At 40.0% G+C, this 25,490-nt stretch overlaps 1 protein-coding gene across 14 annotated transcripts in view; it reads right to left on the reverse strand.

Moving 5' to 3' along the window:
* dtnba (dystrobrevin, beta a) overlaps positions 1–25,490 on the reverse strand; it is a 516,323-nt gene that overhangs the window by 290,863 nt on the left and 199,970 nt on the right. For all 14 annotated transcript variants that reach the window (XM_072563143.1, XM_072563151.1, XM_072563188.1 and 11 more), the window contains exon 9: positions 12,151–12,275. In XM_072563143.1, the coding sequence (XP_072419244.1) occupies positions 12,151–12,275 (125 nt within the window). The remainder of the gene's footprint in view (positions 1–12,150; positions 12,276–25,490) is intronic.

Below are 25,490 nucleotides of genomic sequence, written 5' to 3' on the forward strand. Positions count from 1 at the left end.
ATTCTCAGATTGAAGGAGAGACCTATTTATTTAGTTCCTTGAAGCAATGTTGATGTTAAACAGCAGTACTTCTCTGAAGCATCTAACACTTTGAACCATCAGATCAGAGTATCAAGAATTGGCAACTGTCAGTCTTGGTTTGAAGGTCAGACAGATAGATTCTTATTGGTAAGGGTGCTGCCATGGCACTGTAGAGTTTGGGAATCTCGATGATCTCTTTTTCTCTGAACTAAAAAGATCTAATCAATGCATGAATTTCTTTTGCCTATGTCAAACAGGATCCTGTTTGTTAACATATATAGCTACTAGTATGTAAAAATAAATCTGTCAAATAGTCTCAAAATGGTTTCTGGTGTAATTCATAGCACAGTCTGAACTATTTAGTAAATGCTGTCCAACAGCAGAATCACATCTAACTTGGATGCTGGTGTTTTAAGTATGGGCCTGTTCAACACTTTTGCATGTTGCTCACAATGGTCAATGGAACATGAGTTCCGCTAAGGTCTGATGGTCATTGAAACGTGTAACTCTCATATTTGGCATCACACTGGCACTGAAACACAAACATGATTGTTGTGTGGTAGGCAAAATACCTTTTTAGCCTGACTGTAGCATCCTGTTAGTGAAGAAAGCTCCTAGAACATTTACCACAAAGTAACAGCATGAGACAGCTTAGTTTCACCTGTTCAAGATTTTGATCCAAGTTCCTCTTCCAGGGTAAGTGGAGACAAAATGGCCATCATTCCGAGCCAAAGGCGATGACAGCTGGCCCTCACGTGCAACGTACAGTGAGTGACGTACGGTACTTTTCATGGGTCCTGGGCCTGATGAATGCTATACAAAAAGCTTCAATCTCCTGTCTCAATTCAAAGGTTTTCTCTTTGCGAATGCCATGGATACAACTTGTGTGGCAATCTCTTATAAAAACACAAGAATTTGGAACAGGAGAAGACCATTCAGCCCTCGAGGCTGCTCTGCCATTCTCCAAGCTGAAGGAGGGTCACTGGACCCAAAACATTGACTCTGCTTTCTGCAGTTTCTCCAGCAATTTCTGTGGGTTTTTTTGTTTCGGCTTTCCAGCATTCACAATTGTTTATTTTGTTTTTGCTCTATCATTACCCCGGTTGCCCTGTTAATCAAAAATCTAACTCAGCCTTGAGCATACCTAATAAATGGCCTGCACTGTTCTTTGAACAGAAAATGTTACAGACAAATAAGCCTCTAATGTGAAAAAAATCTCTGAATCTCACAGTTAAATAGAAGACCTCTCATTGTTTTAACAGAGTTCCCTACTTCTGGACTCTCCCATCAAGGAAACATCCTCTCATCTTGTCAAATCCCCTCAGGAGCTTGTATGTTTCAGTAAGATCACCCCTCATTCGTTTAAACTCCAAACCCAACTTGGTCAAGCATTCCTCACAAATTAACCCCTTCTATCCAGGAATCAGTCAAATAAAATTGATCTGAACTACTTCTAATGCAATTATATCCTTTATTAAAGCAAGCAGACCAAACCTGTACACAGTATTTCAGAACCAGTTGGACCAAGAACCTAAACAACTGCATCTATATTACTTTTAGATTTACTGCATCATGTAATGAAGCCCAACATTCTATTTGCCTTTTCAAATCACTGGCTGAATCAATATACTTTATGATTCAGGTCCTTTTGTAAACTCCAAGTTCTGCAACCTCTCTCTATTTAAATATTATTTTTCATAATCTGCCTGGCAAGCAGACAAGTTCACATTGCCTCAGAGTATGCCCCACTTGCCACAGTTCTCCCCACTCTTTAACCTAAATTCCTTTTGTAGACACATTGTGTACTCTTTGCAACTTACTTTCCTATCTATCTATACCATCAGCACATTGCTTCATTTTTTTAATAAATGAAATTGCCGAAAGTTGCATGTCAAGTTTGCTAAAATTGTCTTTAGATGTTACAAGTTGCCAAGATAAATATTTGTTCAGACACAGATTAATAAAACGAGAACGATCATGATTGATGTGGTTGGCTCTCAACTACTCTCCAAAATGACCTAACAAGCTGCTTATTTGGATCAACCCACGACAAAGTCTAAACAGAGGAATGAAATAGGACAGACCACCCAGCATCAGCAAAGGTACCGGAAAGAACAAAAACTAAATTTGTCCACTCCACAAAGCCCTCCTTACCAACACCTGGGACCTTGTGTTAAAATTAGGAGACCTGTCCCAGAGGCTAGTCAAGCAACAACCTGACAGATTTGCTGAATAATGGCCTTCTAGTAATGTATTTCCCTTCTATTTGTTGAAGTTGAGTGTGTTTAAAATAAATAGAGTTGCTTTCTGTTAATAACAGAACCTTGTGCTATCCAGAATAGCAGTAAGTCAGGCAAACTGATCATCTTGCTGTTTTATGGCTTGTGGAACAATGGAGCTCCATTATTGGCACACTCTTCCCATTTATGACATAACACAGTGATGCTATGATTGCATTACAATAGATCGGGGTCTAATTATTTTGCTCTTTCTAGGAACCATCACAGACACAATGGACCAAAGGGCCTTATTTATTGTGCTGTATGAATCAGTGACTCGCTAGTGGAAAGGAATAACACTATTTATCAGATTACGACAGGAATCAAAAATCCTTGCCCACAAAGGTGTCAGCCCCTGAACTACCTTACAGGATAAGAAAAGATTCAGTGAGGCTGCTATTTACACCCAGATTATTATCAACTTCTGAAATTGTAGGGACTATTCTTTTGGTCAGGCTGCTTTCTAGAAGGATAAACATCAGGTTAATTCTATCCACTTGGGAATTCAAAGGAAACTCTACTTGGGAACACCATAGTCTGCTCTCCACTGAAATATTTTGCCAAAATGAAGTTATCTTAATAAAGGGAATTAATTTTATTTCTTATTCAAAGGAAATAGTGAAATCCAGTCCAAAAGACCTTCAGAGTTGCATCGACGATCTGAATCCTTAGCAGATGAACCATTACCTTTTGATGTTACCTATTTTGTTAGAAACAGTAAATTAATGTTTGGTTAATTTGTGTCAAGATAGTTAAGTAGCAGTGTGTAGTTTTCCAACCATTAATTTGAAATAAAGAGAATTAAAAATGGCAAATAAAACTGATTTTTGAAATAATTTTCTTTTAAAACCTTATTCATTTTACTGAGATCCAAGGAGGTTGTTCATCTGGTCACCTTCCCCATCATTGTTGGGATTACAAAACAGGAACACAATGTGCTCCTTTGTTGGAGATCAGGTATAAAACAACTTTCTTCCTCACTCAACTCATATAATGAAAGATTACTTCAACTATGATGAATAGAACTACATTCTCAATGATTTCTGTCTTTTCATGGGTTTATTGACAATGTTTTGATGGCAGATGCTGCTAAGTAACATTGTCCCTCTGGACCAAATGTGCTTGAGTCTTTGTTGACTCTGTGCTTAAGAGTCATTGAGGCTCAAGAAAGACTGAGCAGAGGAAACATTGGCTGTATGTATGGAATCAGAATCTATGTGTACAGCTGCTGCCAAGGACAACACGTACATGAGGAAGAAGAGGAACACAATGAGAAACCCTTAAGGGATTTTGTACATGGTCATGTGGGAATGAGAAAGTAAGCAATGATTAGATATAGTAATGGAACAAAACAATGCCAGATGGAGATAGGCAACACAGGTAAGCTATGAAGGAGAATGGTTGGCAGTGTTGAAGATCACAAATTGCTGATCCCCTTATTTAAGGAAATTGATCCACCACTGTGAGAAATAATAGACATTGTTTGGGGCATTAGGAAATTGGCCTAGCAAAGACTCCTAATGGAGAAACACATGACTTTCCTACTTCTTGTTAGTAATAGTTAGTATGCCTAACAGTTAAGCTATCCTGTACATAATCACTGAGCTTTAATAAACTATATCCTGTTCTCTAAGATAAGAGTCTTTTCTGCTTGGAATCATTTGCAGTTCAATGTTCATTGACCAAATCGTTTGAAAGCCCCCTACAAGCATTAGTATTATTCTATCCAAACCACAAATGGTCTGCACCTTGACTTTCTCATCATTGTTGGTGCATTCTTTGCCTTGAATATGCAAAACGCTCCATGAACTGCAATTGGTAACCTTCAGCTTTCTGATGAGTATCTATATTTATTAAAGAGACCTAAAGTACCACAATCAGGGAGCACGTTGGCTGTGACTCCAACAGATTGTGTGTGCCTGTGTATCCTTATGACAACCTCGATTATCTGAACGAGACAGGCAGGGGGTATTTTGTTCATTCAGATAATTGATCTGATTGTAAACAAGCTGTAAATTATGATCACTGGTTATCTGACAATGCACGCTAAAATGCTGTTTAACTGAGAACTGAATGCGGAGTTGTCTAAAGCCAGTTTTACGGGACCTTGAAATCTTTTCAGAAAATCCGAAATTTGGATAATTGACATTTGGATAATTGAGGTTGCCCTGTATATGTGTCTGCGCGTGTTTATGTCTATGCCTGTGTATGTTTATGTCTGTATCTGTGTTAGTGCGTCTGTGTTTCTACCTGCGTCTGTGTGTGCGTGTGTGTCTGTGTTCGTGCGCGTGTGTGTCTGCATCTGTGTCTGTGTCTGTGGCTGTGTGTGTGTTCAAAGCAAAGGTGATCAGCAATTTGGAATTAAACAATTTTGTTCTTCAAAAACCAGGAACAACTATCAAACCTTGCCAGGTCAAAGGAACAAAAGAATAAAACTCTCAACAGTGTACCTTCTAAGAACATATGTCCTATTCAATGAATCTCTTAAAGCACAGTAGATTTAATTTAATTAGTATAATTTCCTGAAATGTAACCTTCATTTTAATAACTTCAAAAAGCAATTTGCAATACAGTTGTACAAGGTCAATGTGACAGTTGAACTGAAACTAAACCTTCTGTAAAGGGTTTAAATTAAATTTTTATAATAGAACTAGTGTAATACCGTCCCCAAAAGGAGTCTATCAGATATTATAATTAATGACTTTGAACTTAAACTGTGCCTTTCATGGACATCAATATTAGTGAAGCATTAATGGAATTTAAAATAGTTTATGGAATATGTTACATGGAGAGGGGCAGATTATTGTAATCTTCCTAAATTACCGAACATTTGTAATTGTTCTACTTCAATCAGAGAATTATAGCCAACAACCAGTCAGAAAATTACAATAAAAATAATGTTTAACACAGCTTGGGTTCTTGTCAAATCTATTTCAAATCTTTAATAAAGGCAGAATATAAATAATGATTGTTCAACATCTGCCAATGTCATCAGTTAAGACTGGGAATTTCCTCTTTAAATTAGCTCACTGTGAAACCTCATGTTTCTATTGCATGATTGTTATCCTCCCAATTTACAAAACACAGTGAATTGGCATTATTTAATTCTTTAGAAATTGCTTTTGAGTTAGAAATGGATTCACCTAAAGATAAAGCACGTTGATATTAAGTGAAAATCTAACATTTTTAATAACTGGTTTCGCATATAATAACAATTAAGAATATTTTAGATCATCTCTGCTGTATAATCTACTTTCATATTTCTCTCATTTGATAAGGTTGCTTATTTTTAAAAGGAAACCCATGAGATCTAAGGAGAGAGCTAAAAAGAGCCAGGAGGGGATATGAGAATTTGTTGGCAGATAGGATCAGGGAAAACTCCAAGGTTTTCTATAGGTATATCAGGAATAAAAGAATGAATAGAATAAGATGAGGGGCAATCAAGTATAGTAGTGGAATGTTGTGCGTGGAGTCCAAGAAGATCAGAGAAGCACTAAATGAATATTTTACATCAGTATTCACACTGGAAAAAGACAACGTTGTCAAGGAGAAAACTGAGAAATAGGCTACTAGACTCGATGGGATTGAGGTTCACAAGGAGGAGGTGTTAGCAATTCTGGGAAGTGTGAAAATAGAAAAGTCCCCTGAGCCAGATGGGATTTATTCCAGGATTCTCTGGGAAGCCAGGGAGGAGATTGCAGAGCCTTTGGCTTTGATCTTTATGCCATCATTGTCTATAGGAACAGTGCCAGAACACTGGAGGATAGCAAATGTTGTCCCCTTGTTCAAGAAGGGGAGTAAAGACAACCCTGGAAATTATAGACCCTTACTTTGATTTTGGGTAAAGTTTTGGAAAAGGTTAAAAGAGATAGGATTAATAATCATCTAGAAAGGAATAAGTTGATTAGGGATAGTCAACACAGGTTTGTGAAGGGTAGATCGTGCCTCACAAACCTTACTGAGTTCTATGAGAAGGTGACCAAACAGGTGAATGAGGATAAACCAGTTGATGTAGTGTATATGGATTTCAGTAAGGCGTTTGATAAGATTCCCCACGGTAGGCTACTGCACAAACTACAGAGGCATGGGATTGACTGCTTGGATTGGAAATTGGCTAGCTGAAAGAAGACAGAGGTAGTTGAAGGGAAATGTTCATCCTGGAGTGCAGTTACTAGTGGATATACCACAAGGATCTGTTTTGGGGCCACTGCTGTTGGTCATTTTTGTAAATGACCTGTATGAGGGCATAGAAGGATAGGTTAGGAAATTAGTGTCAAATTGCAGATGACACTAAGGTCAGTGGATAGTGTTGAAGGATGTTGCAGGTTACAGACGGAATAGATAAGCTGCAGAGCTGGGCTGAGAGGTGGCAAATGGAGTTTAATGCTGAAACGTATGAGGTGATTCACTTTTGAAGAAGTAACAGGAATAAAAAGTACTGGGCTAATAGTAAGATTCTCGATAGTGTGGATGTGCAGAGAGATCTCTGTGTCCATGTACATAAATCCCTGAAGGTTGCTACACAGGTCGATAAGGTTGTTAGAAGGTATAGGTGTGTTAGCTTTTATTGGTACAGGGATTGAGTTTCGGAGCTATAAGGTCATGTTGCACCTGTACAAAACTCTGGTGCGGCCGCACTTGGAGTATTGTGTACAGTTCTGGTCGCTGCATTGTAGGAAGGATGTGCAAGACTTGAAAAGGGTTCAGAGGAGATTTACCAGGACATTGCCTGGTATGGAGGGAAGGTCTTACGAGGAAAGGCTGAGGGACTTGAGGCTGTTTTTGTTAGAGAGAAGAAGGTTGAGGGGTGACTTAATTGAGACAAGATAATCAGAGGGTTAGTTTGGGTGGACAGTGAGAGGCTTTTTCCTCAAATGGTGATGGCTAGCACAAGGGGTCATAGCTTTAAATTAAGGGGTGATTGATTTAGGACAGATGTCAGAGGTAGGTTCTTTACTCAGAGAGTTGTTGGGGTGTGGCACGCTCTGTCTGCAACAGTAGTAGATTTGCCAACTTTAACGGCATTTAAATGGTCATTGGATAAATATATGGATGAGAATGGAATCGTGTAGGATAGATGGGCTTCAGATTGGTTTCACAGGTCGGCACAACATCGAGGGCTGAAAGAACATTACAGCCCAGGATAGGCCTATGTTGGTCACACAACAAATAGAGGATGTACGAAACAACTGCAAAGAAATATTAACAATGAAATTTTGGTTTGGTAATTAACCTTCATAACTGTTGGATAGAAATGTCAGTTAATGTTGCAATTATTGGAGAAATGTATCCACATATTTTAATGCATATTCATTAAAATAGCACACACAGATTGTGACAAGGACTTTAAATATTTGGAAAATAAAATAAGTAGCATTTTCTGCCCAAATGCCTTTCTCAAGTTAATATGACATCCTTACTTGCGTCCACTGCTTTCTCTCTAGAAGTCCATTCTGTGTGTTAAGGGGAGTGTCCTGATATCAGTTTGCGTATTGCTAAATAAACATTTCACCCTGGCTGTACACTTAAAAACATTACAAGTGTTATCTCTACCATATGTTTAACTATCTTGTATACTTTATATCAATTCGCAGGTGTCTGCTCTCACAGATGAATATCCCAAATTTACCTGGGTATTGTATTCAAGCTGTAGCAGATGACAATCTTCCCTGAATTGCATACCGCTGTTTTGACTGTGTAGCTTAACACCATTTCAGTTTTATTGCTTGTTGCTGAACCCTGGTTTAAGTATGGTTAACGTTGAGGCTAACAAGATTCTTTCTCCTTCATCCTTAGCTATCGAAACAACATTCACAGCATTCACCTGCCACCTGATTTTCTGACACGCAATATTTTACATCAATTGAAAGTATTTCATCTGAACAGCAGCTTGCCCACCTCAATTTAGAACATAGAACATAGAACAATACAGCACAGAACAGGCCCTTCGGCCCACGATGTTGTGCCGAACTTCTATCCTAGATTAAGCACCTATCCATGTACCTATCCAAATGCCGCTTAAAGGTCGCCAATGAATCTGACTCTACCACTCCCACGGGCAGCGCATTCCATGCCCCCACCACTCTCTGGGTAAAGAACCCACCCCTGACATCTCCCCTATACCTTCCACCCTTCACCTTAAATTTATGTCCCCTTGTAACACTCTGTTGCACCCGGGGAAAAAGTTTCTGACTGTCTACTCTATCTATTCCTCTGATCATCTTATAAACCTCTATCAAGTCACCCCTCATCCTTCGCCGTTCCAACGAGAAAAGGCCGAGAACTCTCAACCTATCCTCGTACGACCTATTCTCCATTCCAGGCAACATCCTGGTAAATCTTCTCTGCACCCTCTCCAAAGCTTCCACATCTTTCCTAAAGTGAGGCGACCAGAACTGCACACAGTACTCCAAATGTGGCCTAACCAAAGTCCTGTACAGCTGCAACATCACCTCACGACTCTTGAATTCAATCCCTCTGCTAATGAACGATAATACTCCATAGGCCTTCTTACAAACTCTATCCACCTGAGTGGCAACCTTCAAAGATCTATGTACATGGACCCCAAGATCCCTCTGTTCCTCCACCTGACCAAGAACCCTACCATTAACCCTGTATTCCGCATTCTTATTTGTTCTTCCAAAATGGACAACCTCACACTTGGCAGGGTTGAACTCCATCTGCCACTCCTCAGCCCAGCTCTGCATCATATCTAAGTCCCTCTGCAGCCGACAACAGCCCTCCTCACTGTCCACAACTCCACCTATCTTCGTATCATCTGCAAATTTACTGACCCACCCTTCGACTCCCTCATCTAAGTCATTAATAAAAATTACAAACAGCAGAGGACCCAGAACTGATCCCTGCGGAACTCCACTTGTAACTGGACTCCATGCTGAATATTTACCATCTACCACCACTCTCTGACTTCGACCGGTTAGCCAGTTTTCTATCCACTTGGCCAAATTTCCCTCTATCCCATGCCTCCTGACTTTCCGCATAAGCCTACCATGGGGGTTTGTTGCTGCAACCTGCAAATTTGACTAATTTACAGTGGGGGTCTGAATCCATGCCAGGTAACAAAAGAATACTGTATATCACTTCAAACTCCCAATAGTTAATGGCAGTTTATTTGTGTCCATACCCCAAGCAAGTTGTTGGAGGATTAAAGTCAAAGGAGAAAATGGTAGAAATACACAGCAGGAGTTCACTCAAGAGATGATTCTATTTTAAGGCAGCAGCTCACCACTGGATTCTCGAGGGCAATCAGAACTGGACAAGAAACGCTGATCCTGCCAGAAAAGCTCACATCTTAAAAGAATGCAAAGACTCTTGAGTGTAGAAACTATATTCTCCATGCGGGCAGTCATCAGCCATCACTGAATACAATGTTAGCCGTACAACTCTGCAGAAATCCTGTTCCATTCCAAAAATGACCTGACGTCAATGCTCATATTGAGAGCTTGGTATGCTTAAGGCAGCATAGAGCAGTTTTTAAATGTACTGTTTCAGGTGATGGTAAGGTGGAGTAGTAATGATGGCAAGTTAAGCCTAACTATTTATATCCCCTTGTTTCAAAATATACTTCTGTTGCTCAAGATAGAAGCCCAAATGATTGAACATGATAGCATGTTGAATATGTTTGAATTAAATTTCTTCTGCTTGAATATATTTTATCTGTGGTGCACAACTATTTTGGCACTGAACTGCAAACTGAAAGAGTGATACTCTGAAGGTGCAGAGCAGACCCACTCACAGTGCACTTCAGATTCCCTGTGGTCCCATTAAAACAATGCATCACAATGTTTGAGAAGTTCATTCCTGCAGCCAGCAAGACATTACATGTGCTTCTGTATAAATACATATTTTGGAGTTTCTCAAGCGATGACAATCTGATGATAACCTGAAGTTGTACAAAATTTCTGAATACTTAATCAAAGAGCCCAATGTTGTGGAGACTAACTTCCTGATCTATAATAGGTCCATATCCATTTTCTGTTTCAGAATAAATGACATTGCAACCTTTTAAATGATCTTATCACACATGGTTTATTAGGTTCAGCAAAAGGAACATAATGATCCAGAAGTTTTATTTTCTAGAAATAACCGGAATTGTGGGCCCATCGGGGTAAATTTTACACTCTGCAATGTACTTCTGAGACTTTTTGATTATTCAGCATTACCCATAAAACTGTACCTAAACAGGCTGTACTGTAACACCATTGATATTGAAACAGCAATCTGCATTTGCTGGGTAAAATTTTCTAAAGTTCGGTGAAGGTGGTTTTGGAGAAAGTTGAAGCAGCTGGGAAAAAAATTCAAAGCAACAGATAGACCCATTGAACTAAAATAATTCGACAACAGAGCAACTAAACGGGGACAGTACAGTGGCTCAGTGGTTAGCACTGCTGGCTCACAGCACCAGGGTCCCAGGTTCAATTCCAGCCTCGGGCGACCGTCTGTGTGGAGTTTGCACGTTCTCCCCGTGTCTGTGTGGGTTTCCTCCGGGTGCTCCGTTTTCCTCCCACAGTCCAAACATGTGCAGGTTAGGTGAGTTGGCCATGCTAAATTGCCCATAGATTAAGTGCATTAGTCAGAGGGAAATGGGTCTGGGTGGGTTACTCTTCGGAGGGTCAGTATGAACTTGCTGGGCCGAAGGGCCTGTTTCCACACTGTAGGGAATCTAATCTAACCTAAACACTTTGGAGCTGTATCTGCATTAACTGGTTAAATCCTGAACAAAAGCTGCTGGGAAGTGCAGGCTTCATTAAATGCTAAGTCTTCATCCCGTATACCATGCACATCCAACACTGCGAAGTACTGTATTCAGAATACTTCAAACTGTTGACCACAGAATCCCAATGTGTTGCTCCACTTAAATTTCATTCTAATTTTGGGAAATCACAATTCTCATGGTTTGAATGTTTAAATCGCACTAACAACAATGCAACCAATCTTACAAAAGTTAAACAATTTATTTTAGACGTCAAACTACAAATTGATTGCGCACTTTAGAAACAAGTGCTGAAGTCAGGCAATAGTCATCGTCCTCACTTTCTCACCTTCCCAAACTGCATTAACATATGCAATCATGACATAACTCATGATATGTTGTTTGAACCTCTTAAAAGATACATGATTACTGCAGATACTTCTTGTTTGGACAGATTTCTGCCAGAAAGATCAACAAAATTGCATAAACTGAAACCCAAAGTTAGAAGAATCACCATCAATTGCATACACTACAAATGAAAATCGCAATATTAATAACACTTTCTAGGACTGTTGCAATTAAAAAAAATCTTTTTTGGTTCCTTCATTTACATTGTAATACGTGAAAAACCATAATGCTGGCTGAACTGTAATTTTAAGACTATAATGAATAGATTTATTTTAGGTCAGGATATCAAGGATTAAAAGTGGGGAGGAAGAGATCAGCCTTGTAATTGAACAGCAGACCATGAGAGGATGAATGACCACCCCTTGCGTGTAGATTTGTTCTCTTGTGTTGTCCTATTTTAAAGCATTAACATGACCATGTCTAAAAACAAGTCTAGAATGATAGTAGAGCTCGCTTTTTGTTACTCAGGTTTTTATTGCATTAAGGAAGAACATGCAGTTCTAAATGACCAGTAATCATGACCAAATAGTCCCTCACAGAGTGAATAACTGCTGCAAACCAGAATTACCACTTTGAAAAACAACAAATAAAGATGACTCCTGGGAGTACACAGAACATTCCTGCAGTCGGTCACTCTGCCAAGCATCAATTTGAAGCTTTAACTTGTTTACAAATAAAAGCTATACCAGTATTTACAGCTAAACCTCATCTAAAAAGTTCATTACTCACACTATGTGGGCCAAATCGAGAGGCTTCTCTGGCATCTCAGGGTATATAGGATGAGGTGGTTCCCGACTTGGAACACATCCAAGGGACTTACTAATTGCATGGCCCAACTTCTTTGCCGGTGATTTCTGTGAAGGAAAATGACAAAGTTAATGAATAAAAATATGGAACTTAAGGTAGTAGAATGTAAGCTCAGCTAAAAGAGAGAATTGAAGTTAAACAAAAAGTAGACAACAGGAAAATTGAAGATCCTAGACAGGAAGGAAAATTTTATTTCACTTCAGAAATTTACAAGCTACTCATTCAAAGTTGAATGAAACATTAACCTACTGAATTCCAGAGGCAAGGGGAGTACAACAGCCCTTGACATCAAGGCTGCATTCAACCAAGTGTGGCATCAAGGAGCCCGAGCAAAACTGGAATCAATAGGTATCAGGGGGCAAACTCTCTACTGGTTAGAGTTATACCTGGCACATCGGAAGAAGGTTGTGGTTGTTGGAGGTCAGTCATCTCAGCTCCAGGACATCTCTGCAGGAGTCCTTCAGGGTGGTGTTCCAGGCGCAAACATCTTCATCATCATAAAGATCAGAAGTCGGGATTTTCATCATACTTGTATAATGTTCAGCACCATTCTAGACTTCTCAGTTAGCGAAGCAGTCCATGCTCCAATCCCGCAATATCCAGGCTTGGGCTGTGTAGTGATTGGAAACTGGTGCATCTCATTGGCCCAGGCTAATAACCCCATTCAAAGATTTCTTAGTCAATCAGGAAGCCCTGCCTGGCCAATGTAAACAAGGGATGTCTTTTTTAAGCTATATTGGGTGTGTGCTCTATGCACTGTATCTGATTGACTGCACTGTCTTGCCTGTGTTTGTTAGTTATCTTTGTGATAAATGGAAGTGGGATTTGAGGTTTGTCCTCATCTCCCTGAGAACTGGTTGAACGGTGGGGTTTGGGGTTTGGCTTTGCTGCCCTTTCCCCTGTGGGGTTTTTGTGAACTGCTGCTTTCTGTTTATTGTTAACTGTACTTTGTACTGTTCAATAAAATTTTAGAAAAGAAAAAATATAATAGGGGGTTTAGAATTTCATCAGTTCAGGGACTTACTCTGAGCTGGCTGGCCACAGCCAGTGTACTCTGCCCAAGTAAATAAAGAGGGACTTGGTGACAGGATACCAGCCTCTGTGCAGTTAGTTCAGGCTGAGAAATAACAGATGCCAGACAATTACTATATCAAACTAGAGACAATCTAACCATTGTCCTTGACATTCAATGGTGTTACCATCACTGAATCTTCTACTACCACCTTGGGGTTACCAATGACCAGAAATGGAATTGGACTGGGCAAGTCATATATATGTTCTAGCTACAAGAGCAGGTCAGTGGCAAGGAGCCCTACTGTGAGGGACTGACCTCCTGACTCCTCAAAATCTCCTCCACAATCTACAAGGCACAATCCAGGAGTGTGATGGAACACTAGGAGAAAGTGAGAACTGCAGATGCTGGAGATCAGAGCTTAAAAATGTGTTGCTGGAAAAGCGCAACAGGTCAGGCAGCATCAAAGGAGCAGGAGAATCGACGTTTCGGGCATAAGCCTGTTTTTTCCTGTGATGGAATACTCCCAACTTGCCAGGATGGGTGCAGCTCCACCAACACTCAGGAAACTTGACACCATGCAGGACAAAACCGCCCACTTAACTGGCACCATATCCACTCCATCCCCCACCGATGCTCAGTAGCAGCAGTGTATACCCTTTACAACATCCACTGCACTAATTCATCCTTCCTCAGAGCACCTTTAAAGCCTGCAATCAGTCCCTCCTGAAGAACAAGGACAGCAAATACATGGGAACACTACCACCATCTGCAATAAGGACAGACTAAGCAGGAAACTTGTAACAAAAACACTAAGTTTTTGGAGAAACTCAGCAGCTCTAGCAGTATCTGTAGATAGAAAGCAGAGCTGATGTTTTGGGCCCAGTGACATTTCCTCAGAATACAAGGTGGGTTACTGGATCTGATACATTGCCATCCTTTCTCTCCACAGATGCTGCCAGACCTGATGTGTTTCCAACAATTTCTATTTTTTTCTGCAACAATTGCTTCTTTTTCAGCATCGCTTCTTCTACTGGCACAGCCTTCCCAACCTGCGACAAGTAACTTAATATCAGCAGAAATACTGTCACAAGAAGTCTACTACAAGTGTGGAAACCAGTTAGATCCCAACCAATAGTCAGTTGTTCAATTGGAAATTTAGCCTCATGGGTTCTGGTGAGGAATCCATGGGTTTAGCAGATAGCACCCTTGTCTCTGCTAAGTGCAGAAGATGCCAACACATAATTTGATACTGAGCACAATACTGAGCAAGTACAGACCTGTTAGAAGGAGAATCTTTCAGATAACATGTTACTCTGAGGCCTGAACCCATGGTACTATTCAAAGAGAGTTCTCCAGGTGGTCAAACCAATATTTATCCTTCAGCCACACTGTAATATAGAAAAACTAGTGGTTCACTGCTGACTGTATTTATTGCATTAAAACTAATTAAAGTGTTTGTTTCCATAACAGCAAACACTACTTCAAAACTAATCTACTGCCTGTAAACTACTTTTGTTCATCTTGAGAACTCTAGGTGTAACTTAAATATATCTTAGTCATCAAGTGTTGGTATTTTGTATTGCTTTTGGTGGTTTACCTTTATGTTACAGAATATTTAGATAATGTTCTCTAAAACTAATGTAATTTCACTTGAATCACTGGCATCATCTTTCACAAGTTGGTCAGTTTTCAGGAAACTGTCAATCTCTACAGAGATTTGTGATAAATTCGCTGTCGTAAAGTGAAGACAATGAATTATACTGAGAGTCAGTCAAACACAAAGTCTTAACGATTTCCTTTGATGTTGGATTTGTAAGTTTGGTAATTGTTTCCTGATTAAGAGTGAGTGATGTTAGTAAATGGTAACAGTACTCTGAAGCTTCCTATTGCTTTTCCATTAAGATCCATTTAGCTCATCAATTTCAAGGATATTCTGGGAAGAATTCCAGTTCACACAGAGATAAGTCAATTCATCGATCAATGCCTGTGAATTAATGAGCCAGATCAATCAACATTGTCATAAAATATCATAGACCAGCTTGACTCATTAAATTTGGCATTTTGGAATAATCAAGTTCCGATATTTTGCTGCCAATTATATCAGCAGAAAGATCCTCCTTATTCTGTCCTTACAGATTCCACTATAACTCAATCTTCATTGCTTTTTAAAGATTCAACCTGTATTTGTTTTCCCTCTTCCTAAACATCCTCCAGTGATTCCACAGCAACTTCATGTTTGCTCCTCTGTTCTCCGCCAAAGTTCTTTCTCCCATTCTTCCCTGCTGGATTTTATTTAAATGTGCATCCCTTCCGTTTTTGCTTCAGTTTGCCTTTGTTTCAGGCAGCTGAAATTTTATGGATTGACTTCAAATTATTTTCCTCCCTCTCTGAGCTGAACTTCTGAATGATTAACTGTTTTGTTCAACCGAATAAGTGTTTCCAAGATGTAAATTGCTTTTGGGTGATCTTTATTTGCTGCTTACATTACACTTTAGATTCTTCTTTGCAATAAATCTTATAATCTCATTTCCCCTTTTGCAAAGTATCTGGATCAGTAGAAACTGTATCTTGATCAAGGATCTTCAGACAATGGAGCTCTCTCAGTGTCTAAATTAGTTAGCTAAACTCCAATTCCAATAGATCTGTCTTCAGTTGGGTCTAATCTATTGCTGGTAAGCAATCTTTGATACCTCTCTGCCTCAAATCTGTGGATTAGTGTTTAATTATTAAAATTAGATAAAAGAATCCTGCTGGAACACAGCAATTGTATCCAACCGGAAGACTGATTATCCTGTTTAAGAGTCTGGAAGAATGATTATACAATTCCCATCTCTGACTTTGCATAGAATGTTTCATTTAAAATTTCCCCTTATACTTCTTATATACATTTATACTTATATTCATATCCATCTGTGACTGCTCCATCATATCGTACTTAGCTATATAAACCAGAAAATCCCATGTTTAACCCCCAAATCACACAGAAAAACTGCTTTTGAGGATAAGAATTTCCGACTCATTTTCACTTTCGGAAGACAACTGTTTATTCACACTTCCCCTCGAGATACATCCTGCCCTGTTACCACTCCATCCAGAACTCATCATTTACTCTTTCCTGTATCCCACTCTATCACAGATCTTCCTTTTTGGATATTTTTTCCAATCACCTTCCTTACACTTATTTGAAAATTTCTAATTACTCATTTCTTGATGGATGGTCATCAACTTGAGGAATTGCCCTGTTCTTCTCCCCACAGATACTACCTGACTATTACCAGCATTTTCCTCTAATATAAAATATTACCTACAGTCAAAAAGCCTGAGAAAAAAATCTCACTATGTGCTCCAAAGCTGCAGTAACAGTCTCTCAGCCTCTCTCAATACAGAGTGTTGATGCTGTGCAAGTACCCCACCCTCTCCAAGATCATCTCATTAGAGCAGATCACAGCAGATCAACTCTAGTGAGAGGTCGTCGGACCCCAGGAGATGTTCCATTTGCCAAAGTTACAGCAACACTGCTGCCCGAAAGGAAAATCTCAGCTTTAATCTGGAACTATCCCAATAATACAGTAAAGCAGGAGATTGAAGGGAGGGAGAACTTGATTAGATTATTATTGCTAGGAAAGCGGTACTGAACAAACTGAAGGAATTACGGGTTGATAAATGTCCAGGTTCCGATAAACGCCATCCTAGGGTCTGAACAGAGACGGCCAATGAGGGAGCAGATACATTGATGTTAATTGGCTGAAATTTATTAAATTCAGGAAAGGTTCTATCAGACTGAAAAGTAGTAAAAAAAGTCCTTTATCCAAGACAGGAGGGAGACAGAAAACAATTGACTACAGGCCGGTTAGCTTAATGCCTGATTCAAATGCCTTCCCAAGGTAATCAGCAAGGAGGTTAGAACTGGGTACTTGGAAAATCTTGAGATAATTGGGAAGCGTCAACATGATTTTGTAAAAGGGAAATTGTATTGAACCAGTACATTGGAATTCTTAAGGAGTAAGATGTACTGTGGATAAACAGGAGCACTTTGCAGTTTGCACTTGGATTTCCAAATTCCAAAAACATTCCACATAAATGGTTATTGCACAGAGTAGGGGTTCAAAGTGCAGGGGTAGTGTATTGGCATGGATAGAACATTGGTTTATAGGCAGAAAATAGAGCATGATGGATACATTAAAGTGTCTTTTCCAAATTGGCAGGATGTGGGGAATGGGCTCCTACAGGCGTCTGTGCAGGCCCCTCAGCATTTGACAATTGATATTTATCACTGACTTAGTGGGTCAAAAGCATGGCCACAATATATTCAGATGAGGTAATGATAGGTGGGCTAATATGCAGACTTATTTTGATAGGTTGAGTGAGTGGGCAAGAGTCTGGCAGATGGAGTATAATGTGGGAAAATGTGAAGTTGTTCACTTTGGTAGGTAATATTTTTTAAAAAGCAGAGATATCCCTACTATTGTATTCTATACCTATGCCAATGAAGGAGAGCATTCCATAAGCCTTCTTTACAAACTTATCTACTTGTACCACTATCTTGAGGGGCCTGTGCACTGGTACACAGAGATCTCTTGCTACATCTACCCGCTCGTATATTCCCACTTATTGTGTATTCCCTCTTATTATTTGACCTCCCTAAATGTATTACCTCACACTTCAAGTTGAAATCCGTCTGCCACTTGCCTGCCCACTTCACCAATCCACCTATATTATTTTGGAGCTTACGCTGCACTATCCTCTACACTGCCAATGTTTGTGCCATCTGCAGATTTCCCAGCTGTGCCCCCCAAGTTGAAATCCAAATCATTAACATATAAAGCAAACAGCTTAGGTCTCAACATCGAGCCTTGCAGAAGACCACTTGGAACAGCTTTCTATTTGCAAGGATGGCCACTGACCGTTACCCTGTGCTTCCTGTTACTAAGCCAACTTTGGATCAAATTCACCACATTACCCTGCATCCTACAGGGTTTCATTTTTGTTTGACCAGTCTGCCATGTGGGACCTGTCACATGCCTTATTAAAATTCATGTAGACAATATCCACTGCACTACCCTCTCGATCCTCCCCGTCACTTCCTTCAAGACTTCAATCAAATTTATAAGGCATGATCTTGCCTTAACAAAGCCTTGTCGACTATCCTATGCCCTTCTAAGTGACAGATTATGCAATTTCTCAGGATTGACTCTCACAATTTGCCCACCAATGAAGGAAAACTAACTGGCCTATGATTAAAAATCACACAACACCAGGTTATAGTCCAACAGGTTTAATTGGAAGCACTAGCTTTTGGAGCAACGCTCCTTCATCAGGTGGTAGTGGAGGGCTCAATCAACACACAGAATTTAAAGCAAAAATTTACAGTGTGATGTAACTGAAATTATATATTGAAAAATTGATTGTCTGTTAAGCCTTTCATCTGTTAGAATACCATGACACCCTCCACTACCACCTGATGAAGGAGCGTCGCTCCGAAAGCTAGTGCTTCCAATTAAACCTGTTGGACTATAACCAGGTGTTGTGTGAATTTTAACTTTGCACACCCCAATCCAACAGTGGCATCTCCAAATCAGGCCTATGATTGTTTGGCATTTCTAGTGTACCTTTCTTAAACAACGGAACCACATTTGCATTCCTTCAGTCTTCTGACACCTCATCTATGTCTAAGCAAACCTCTCTGAGAAAAAACGTTTGCTCACCTCTGTCTTAAATGGCCGACCCCCATTGTTTAACTATGATCCTAGTTGTAGATCTTCCCACAAGAGAGGACGTCTTTTTAGAATCCCTACTGTGTAGAAACAGGCCATTCTGCCCAACAAGTCCACACCAGCCCTCCAAAGAATAGCCCACCCAAACCCACTCCACTATCACTCTGCATTCACCCTGACTAATGCACCTAACCTATACATCCTTGAATACTATGGGCAATTTAGAATGGCTAATTCAACCAAACGTGCACATCTTGCAATTGAGGGAGGAAACTGGAACATCTGGAGGAAACCCACGCCGACGTAGGGAGGACATGCAAACTCCACACAGACAGTCACCCAAGGCTGGAATCGAACCTGCGTCCCTGGCACTGTGAGGCAGCAGTGCTAACCACTGAGCCATCATGCTGCTCTAATCCTTTCCACATGCACCCAGTCAAGTCCTCACAGGATCGTATATGTTTCAATTCAGTCATCTCTGACTCTTCTGAACTCCAGATGATACAGACCTAGCCTTTCCTCATAAGGCGAGGTGCTCACTCCAGGTATTAATCTCATAAACTTTCTCTGAACTGCTTCCAACAAGTTAATATCCACCTGCAAGTATGTTGACTAGTTTTATACAGTACTGCAGTTTGATCATTGTCCTGTATATTTGTATTCACTCATGGGACATGGGTGTTGCTGGCTGGCATTTATTGCCTTTGAACTGAGCGGCTTGCTAGGCCATTTCAGAGGGCAGTCTGAGAGGCAACCACTCTGCTGTGGGTGTGGAGTCATATGTTGGCCTGATTAAGTGAGGATGGCAGATTTCCTTCCCTGAAGAACATTAGTGAACAAGATGGGTTTTTCCAACAATTGACAATGCATTCATGGTCATCAGTAAATTCTCAATTCCAGACATTTATTGAATTCAAATTCCACCAACTGCCATAGTGGGATTCAAATCCTGATCCCCAGAACATTACCAAGGTCTCTGGATTAATAGTCTCGCGATAATACCACTAGGCTATCACCTCCCCAACAGCAGCATAATCTCCCTGCTCTTGCATTCAATTCCCTTCACTCTGAAGCAGAACATTGTTTTAACTTTCCAGATTATTTGCAGACTAACCTTTTGTATTTCATGCATTGGGATAACCAAACCTCTCAGCATCTCAGAGCTCTGCAAACATGCACCATTTAGAGACTATGTGTCCTTTTAGTCTTTCTGCCAAAATAGACAAGTTAATGTTTTCCCATATCATATCAATTTGCCAAATTCACATAACTTATCTATATCTCCTTGTCAACTCATTATGTTCTCTTCACAACTCACTTTCCTACCTATCTTTGTGTCATCAGCAAATTCAGATACCATACCTTTGGTCCTTTCAACCAAATAATTGATAAACATTTTAAAGATTCAAATCTCCAGCTCTGGCCCCTGTGTTACAGCACCTATGACATCTTACCAACCTGAAAAAGACCCATTTATTCCTACTCTCTATTCTCTGTTGTCCAGCCAATCTTCTATCCAATATGTTATCCCACACATGGCGAGCTATCATTTTATGTAATAATCTTTGGTATGACACCTTTAATGATTGCAATTGTGTAGTCTTAGATGAATTTGATCTTTACCAGTTGTTACAACATGGGTAAACTCTCCTGCTTATTTTAACCGACAAACATAGATAAGATTTATCCCATGTAGTAATCTGTGAAAATTCGAGAGGTCAAAAACTATTTAAAGTAAAAATTAACAACTTTATTTCGTAAAGTATTAACAGAGAACAATTAACAGATCATTATTTACAACTCCTTCCTCTAACCTATCTTTTACTTTTCCCTCTACAATACTGGTCCAATAAAAATCCCGATTAAGATTTACAAAACAAAACTTCTTATCTCAAAACCAGGCAGCTTTTGGTTCTTCCCTATATTCCAGTCTTCTTTTCATCTTTTTGGGGATTCTATTTGCCATTATTTTAAATCAAATTAAGTGCTCGGCTTGCAAATATTAAATGTTTAAATCAAAACTGATTCTGACTTGTCCAAAAAGTCAGGATTTATGAATTACTCCTGCTTCACAGGTTACTGATGGATAAAGGTACCTTTAAGAGAGCTATGTTTTGAGCACTCTCTACATGCTGGCTTGGCAGTTCTCTTAACTGTTCAATTTACCCCAGTCTTATATCCCCATAGAATCAGATTTTATCATTGGCTTTTAAGATTGTCAATATACTAAATTCAAACTTGATTGGAATTTGGTATTTTTGGGGTATAATTTAAACTGATTGGCCGAATTCAAATTTGCTTTTGTCTCAGCCAGTGCTATCTGTTCTGAGCCAAATGTTACATTGTAAATACTCCAAAACTCAATGTGCTTGCCAAGTCCTTCACTCTCTTAAAGGTACAGTACACTTCTAACCCTTCATAACGCAGTAAGGCATCACCCACCACCGTCCATCAGTTCCCATACCACAGACATTATTTTACAGGAAGCAAGTTTGTTTAATAAATGAATAGGTTTCCTGATTCTTGACAAACCATCTAAGCACACAAAAGATCAAGTTAAGGTGAACAGAACTGATCAGGAATCAATTAGTCACCATCTGAAAAGAAAACCAGCTTGTCCGTTGAGGCACTATTCCTTATCACCCTTATTCATGACTTTTTTGTGGCAGAATTCTGTTTACCATTATTTTTAAAATCAAATTAAGCACTGGGTTTACAAATATTGAATGTTTAAATCAAAACTGATTCTGACTTGTCCATGAATTAAGGTTTAATGAATTACTTCTCGACACCAATTCAGCATCAGGAGGTTTGAAAATAAAATCCTCCTACTACAGAAATGCAACTGCACGACATTCCAAATTTATGAATCTTAAGACAATGGTAAAACTAGAAAAATAATGAATTTCCCAGATCATCAGAGAATATTTCAATTTGTTGATCATGTGAAAGGAAAGATCACAGACAGGATAGAGGCAGCCAGTAACCAACGTCTCGCTGTCATTGTGAACCTATGTGAAACACACTGCCCCAGTACATTCCTGCTGACAATGACAAATAGATCCATCTTATTAGAACTGCAGGAAATACAACTTGATATCTCCACCTCCATTTTACTTTCTAACAGTTATCAGCATTTTAAAAATCCATGCACCTATGTTAATATTAATATTTCGATCAAGTGCCCATTTGAAAACAGATTTTGATGATGGGAATAGGAAATTTAATGTCCATTTACTTCTATCTTTAATATCATAAGCAAATTCAAATTGTTAGATATCCTATGACATTATACATATTAAGTCAGAAGATGCATTTTCACAATGGGTGCTTTTGTATTCTGCAGACAAAGTTATTAGGAATAATACTCAGTTATACTATCTAAATAAGTCCAGTTCCATGAGTTAAATTATAGTCTTTAAATTTTCACCAGTGGTCTAGATACCAACTTCTCAGTGAAATAACTCCAGAGGTCAGTATCCCGTCACCAAGTCCCCTGTTATTTACATGTGCATAGTCCTTGACACTGATCCAGCTCCCTCAGAGCCAGCTTTCAGGAAACAGAACCCCTGACACTCTTGTTTATATCTGTCAGCCAGGACTCCCTATTGGACCGTATTAACAGCCCCAATCAGGGAATAAGATGTCCACTGGCTGACTCATTACAATTACGACACACAGCTTTGCATTATTCTGTGTAACAGCAGAAATGAGACCAGTTATTCCAAACATTTGAAATAAACTTAGGAATTAGAGAACAAAGTGGTATAATGAGTGTTCCAGTTAACGGGGAATACATGGCCTGAAATTTTAACAGTTTCAACTGAAGAGGCAGAACTGGATGCATGATAAACTCTCCACTCCTGCAGCCATCTTTAATGCTGAGGTTTAATTATTATAAAACAACGCAGGCATTGTTGGCTTTATAAATCTGACCCACATCATCAGAGATATACCAGGAGAGACAGAGCACAATATAGGAGTTATCATGAAGAGGGAAGTGGCAGCACCAGAGGACAGAAGAAAGCTTGATGACAGCGACAGCAGATTAAACTGAATAAAAGAATAGTCAACTGAGAAATTGTCATCTTAGCAAACATACATAACAGTACAGAAAACCCAGCAAAAATAACAATTGTCTACACATCACCCAATAAGACCATATTTTTACTGAATTCCACCTCATTGACTCCCTGAACTCTTTTGCAATGATTAAGCAATCTCACCATTATTATCCAAGTCGGTTATCTGACCGCTGCCCCCCTCCCCAACCCTCCCTTGCAGTCTAGGCAAAAGTGAGGACTGCAGATGCTGGGAATCAGAGTCTAGATTAGAGTGGTGCTGGAAAAGCACAGCAGGTCAGGCAGCACCCGAGGAGCAGGAAAATCGACATTTCAGGCAAAAGCCATTAATCAGGAATGAGGCAGGGAGCCTCCATAGTGGAGAGATAAATGGGATGAGAGTGGGGCTGGGGAGTAGGCAGCTAAGATTACAGCAGGTGGATGGAGGTGGGGATGAAGGTGACAGGTCGGAGAGGAGGGTGGAGCGGATAGGTGGGAAGGGAGATTGGCAGGTAGGACAGGTCATGAGGATGGTGCTGAGCTGGAAGGTTGGAACTGGGGTAAGGTGGGGAGAGGGGAAATGAGGAAAATGGTGAAGTCCACCCTTAGATTCTCTCCAGTTATGTACAGCTTCTTCATTCAGGAATATTAATGTTCTGGGATTGCAGCCTAAAGCTCTGATTCTTCATCTCTCAGCGAAAAGAATGAAAGCAAAATACTGAGGATGCCGGAAATCAGAAATAAAAATAGTAAATGCTGGAGAAACTCAACAGCTCGGGCAGCTACTGAAGAGTGAAACAGAGCTAATGTTTCATGGTCATGAACCTGCAGCAGAATATATGGTCTAGAATTTCCAATAACCATCAGAACAAATCTGAGCCACTTTGATCTTATCCAAAGAGTAACCCACACACCATTCCCCTACCCTATAGTTACCTCTGACAAATGCACCTAACCTATACATCCCTGAATACTATGGGGATTTAGCATGGCCAATTCACTTAACCTGCACATCTTTGGATTGTGGGAAGAAACCCACGCAGACACGGGGAGAATGTGCAAACTACACACAGACAGTTGCCCAAGGCTGGAATCGAACCCGGGTGCCTGACGCTGTGAGACAATAGTGCCAACCACTGAGTCACCGTGCCACCCAATAGGAACATAGAAAATAGGGGCAGAAGTCAGTTATGTGTCTCCTTGAGCCTGCTCAATATGATCAGGGTTGATCACCCAACTCAGCATCCTGTTCCCATTTCCCAATCCCTCCAGATCTTTTGATCCCATTAGCCCTAAGAACAGTATATAATTCCTTCTTGAAAATATCCAATGTTTTGGGCTCAGCCACTTTCTATGGCAGAGCATTCCACAGGTTCCCCCACTTCCTGGGTGAAGACATTTCTCCTCATCCCAGCACTTCACTGAAATCTTTCTGAAAGTCCAAGTGAACCACATCACTGGCTCCCTCTCATCAACTTGACAAATTACATCCTTGAAAATGTTCTAATGGATCTGTTAAGCATGATTTATTTCCCTTTTTATTCATACTGACACTGTCCAATCCAGTCACTGTTTTCCAAGTGCTCTGCTATTACATCTTTTGTAATGCACTCCAGTATTTTCCTCATTACCAATATCAGGGTAACTACCCTATAATTCCCTGTTTACTCTCTAATTCCTTTTTTTAAAATATATTCTCCGTAGTAAACTGTCATGGTGCAGATAAAAGGCTGCAAAACACATTTCTTGGGGAAGGTTTGTGATGTTAAGTGAATGATGTATAAAATAGGAATTTAGGGCAGGAAATGAAAGAGTTTGAGAGGAGAATTATCACTAACTGACGTCAAGTAAACGGTATATAATCTCTCCCGGATTATGACTCCAGGCAGTTACTTCCAGGACTGTTGCTGACCTTATCTACTCTGGAGATTAGGGTGGCACAGTGATACAGTGGTTAGCACTGCTGCCTCACAGCGCTAGAGACCCGGGTTCAATTCCTATCTCAGGCAACTGTCTGTGTGGAGTTTGCACATTCTCCCTGTGTCTGCGTGGGGTTTCCTCCAGGTGCTCCAGTTTCCTCCCACAGTCCAAAGATGTGCAGGTTAGGTGAATTGGTCATGCTAAATTGCCCATAGTGTTAGGTGAAGGGGTAAATGTAGGGGAGTGGATCTGGGTGGGTTGCTCTTCAGAGGGTCGGTATGACTTGTTGGGCCGAAGGGCCTGTTTCCACACTGTAAGTAATCTAATCTCCCCTCACTTCATACAGCCTGTTTCTACCACCTTCACAAAATGCACAAAAGTAACTGCCCTGGCAGACCCATCATTTCACATTTTGTTTCTGTCCCAATGAACAACTCTTCCTATTTTGACACTATTTGTCTCCCATGGTCGGTCTATACTCAATTACATTCATGATTGTTCCATAATTTCCAATTTTCTGGTCCTAGCCACCTGTTTTTCCTCAGGGATGTA

The sequence above is a fragment of the Chiloscyllium punctatum genome, chromosome 3 (assembly GCF_047496795.1).
Source record: "Chiloscyllium punctatum isolate Juve2018m chromosome 3, sChiPun1.3, whole genome shotgun sequence".
Lineage (NCBI taxonomy): Eukaryota > Metazoa > Chordata > Chondrichthyes > Orectolobiformes > Hemiscylliidae > Chiloscyllium > Chiloscyllium punctatum.